This window comes from Bison bison, unplaced genomic scaffold (assembly GCF_000754665.1).
Source record: "Bison bison bison isolate TAMUID 2011002044 unplaced genomic scaffold, Bison_UMD1.0 scf7180017849611, whole genome shotgun sequence".
Taxonomy (NCBI): domain Eukaryota; kingdom Metazoa; phylum Chordata; class Mammalia; order Artiodactyla; family Bovidae; genus Bison; species Bison bison.
Window position 1 is genome coordinate 12,849 of NW_011480184.1, and position 1,223 is coordinate 14,071.

At 62.4% G+C, this 1,223-nt stretch overlaps 1 protein-coding gene across 1 annotated transcript in view; it reads left to right on the plus strand.

Annotated features, from left to right (window-relative positions):
• LOC104993988 (caspase recruitment domain-containing protein 11-like) overlaps window positions 1-454 on the plus strand; it is a gene marked incomplete at its 5' end in the record, with an annotated part of 9,760 nt that extends 9,306 nt beyond the window's left edge. The window contains one exon of the mRNA XM_010847440.1: window positions 55-454. Coding sequence (XP_010845742.1) covers window positions 55-279 — 225 coding nt within the window. The remainder of the gene's footprint in view (window positions 1-54) is intronic.
• Between the last annotated feature and the right edge of the window lie 769 nt (window positions 455-1,223).

Consider the following 1,223-nt stretch of genomic DNA (forward strand, 5'->3'; position numbering starts at 1 on the left):
GGAGGTCTCCTGAGCCGGGGCAGGCCGTCCCCACGCCCTCCCCTCTGTCCCCAGTTCGTCAGCAGGTCCGAGAACAAGTACAAGCGGATGAACAGCCACGAGCGGGTGCGAATCGTCTCGGGGAGCCCGCGGGGCAGCCTGGCCCGGTCCTCGCTGGACGCCACGAAGCTCCTGACCGAGAAGCAGGAAGGTGCTGCGTACCTGGCTGCCTCGGGGTCTGGGTGGGCCAAGGGGGTCCCCGAGAGCAGGGCTGTGCCGCCTGGGGAGGAGCCGCCCTGACGCAGCCGGGAGGACCAACGGCCTCCGGGGCAGCGTCCTGCCGAGCTCCCCCACCACTGATGCCCCCTGCAGCTGGTTGGAGCCCAATCGTTGTTTAGTTACCAAGTCCTGACTCTTTGTGACCCCGTGGACTGCAGCTCTCCAGCCTTCCCGTTCCTTCACCATCTCCCAGACTTTGCTCAAACTCATGTCCATTGAGTTGGTGATGCTGTCCAACCATCTCGTCCTCTGTCGTCCTCTTCTCCTCCTGCCCTCAATCTTTCCCAGCATCAGGGTCTTTTCCATTGAGTCAGTTCTTCGAATCAGGTGGCCCAAGTATTGGAGTTTCAGCTTCAGCTTCCAATGAATATTCAGGACTGATTTCCTTTAGAATTGACTGGTTTGATCTCCTTGAGTGCAAGGGACTCTCAACAGTCTTCTCCAGAACCACAGTTCGAAAGCATCAGTTCTTTGGCGCTCTGCCTTCTTTATGGTCCAGCATCTGTACATGATATGACTACTGATAAACCATAGCCCAGACGCCCATGTTAATTGGAGCTGTTTGCTACGGAGCCTTGACTTACTGATTCCCGTCTGAGCGCCTCCTGCCATTTATCCCAAAGCCGGCGAGAGGCCACTCGGTGCACAGTCCCCCGGGGCAGGCCCTGCTGGTGGGGCCCAGGCCTCTCACCCGCCTCCTGGGGCCAGGGTGGCTCTGGCGCTGGTGCTTCCAAGGGCCAGGGCGCCTCTGCAGTCCAGCCTCAGTCCAAGGCCCTCCCTGGAGAGCTGAGCAGCGGGAGTGTGTTCCAGGCTTGCTGTCCGCCTCCTGCCGCCGCCGCCCCTCCTGGTCCGTGGGCTGTGCCGTCTGTCTGCCTGGCCGCCTCCTGCCGCTGCCGCTGCCGCCCCTCCTGCTCCGTGGGCTGGGCTGTCTGTCCGCCTGGCCCCGCGCTGTCCCCCCAGCCCCC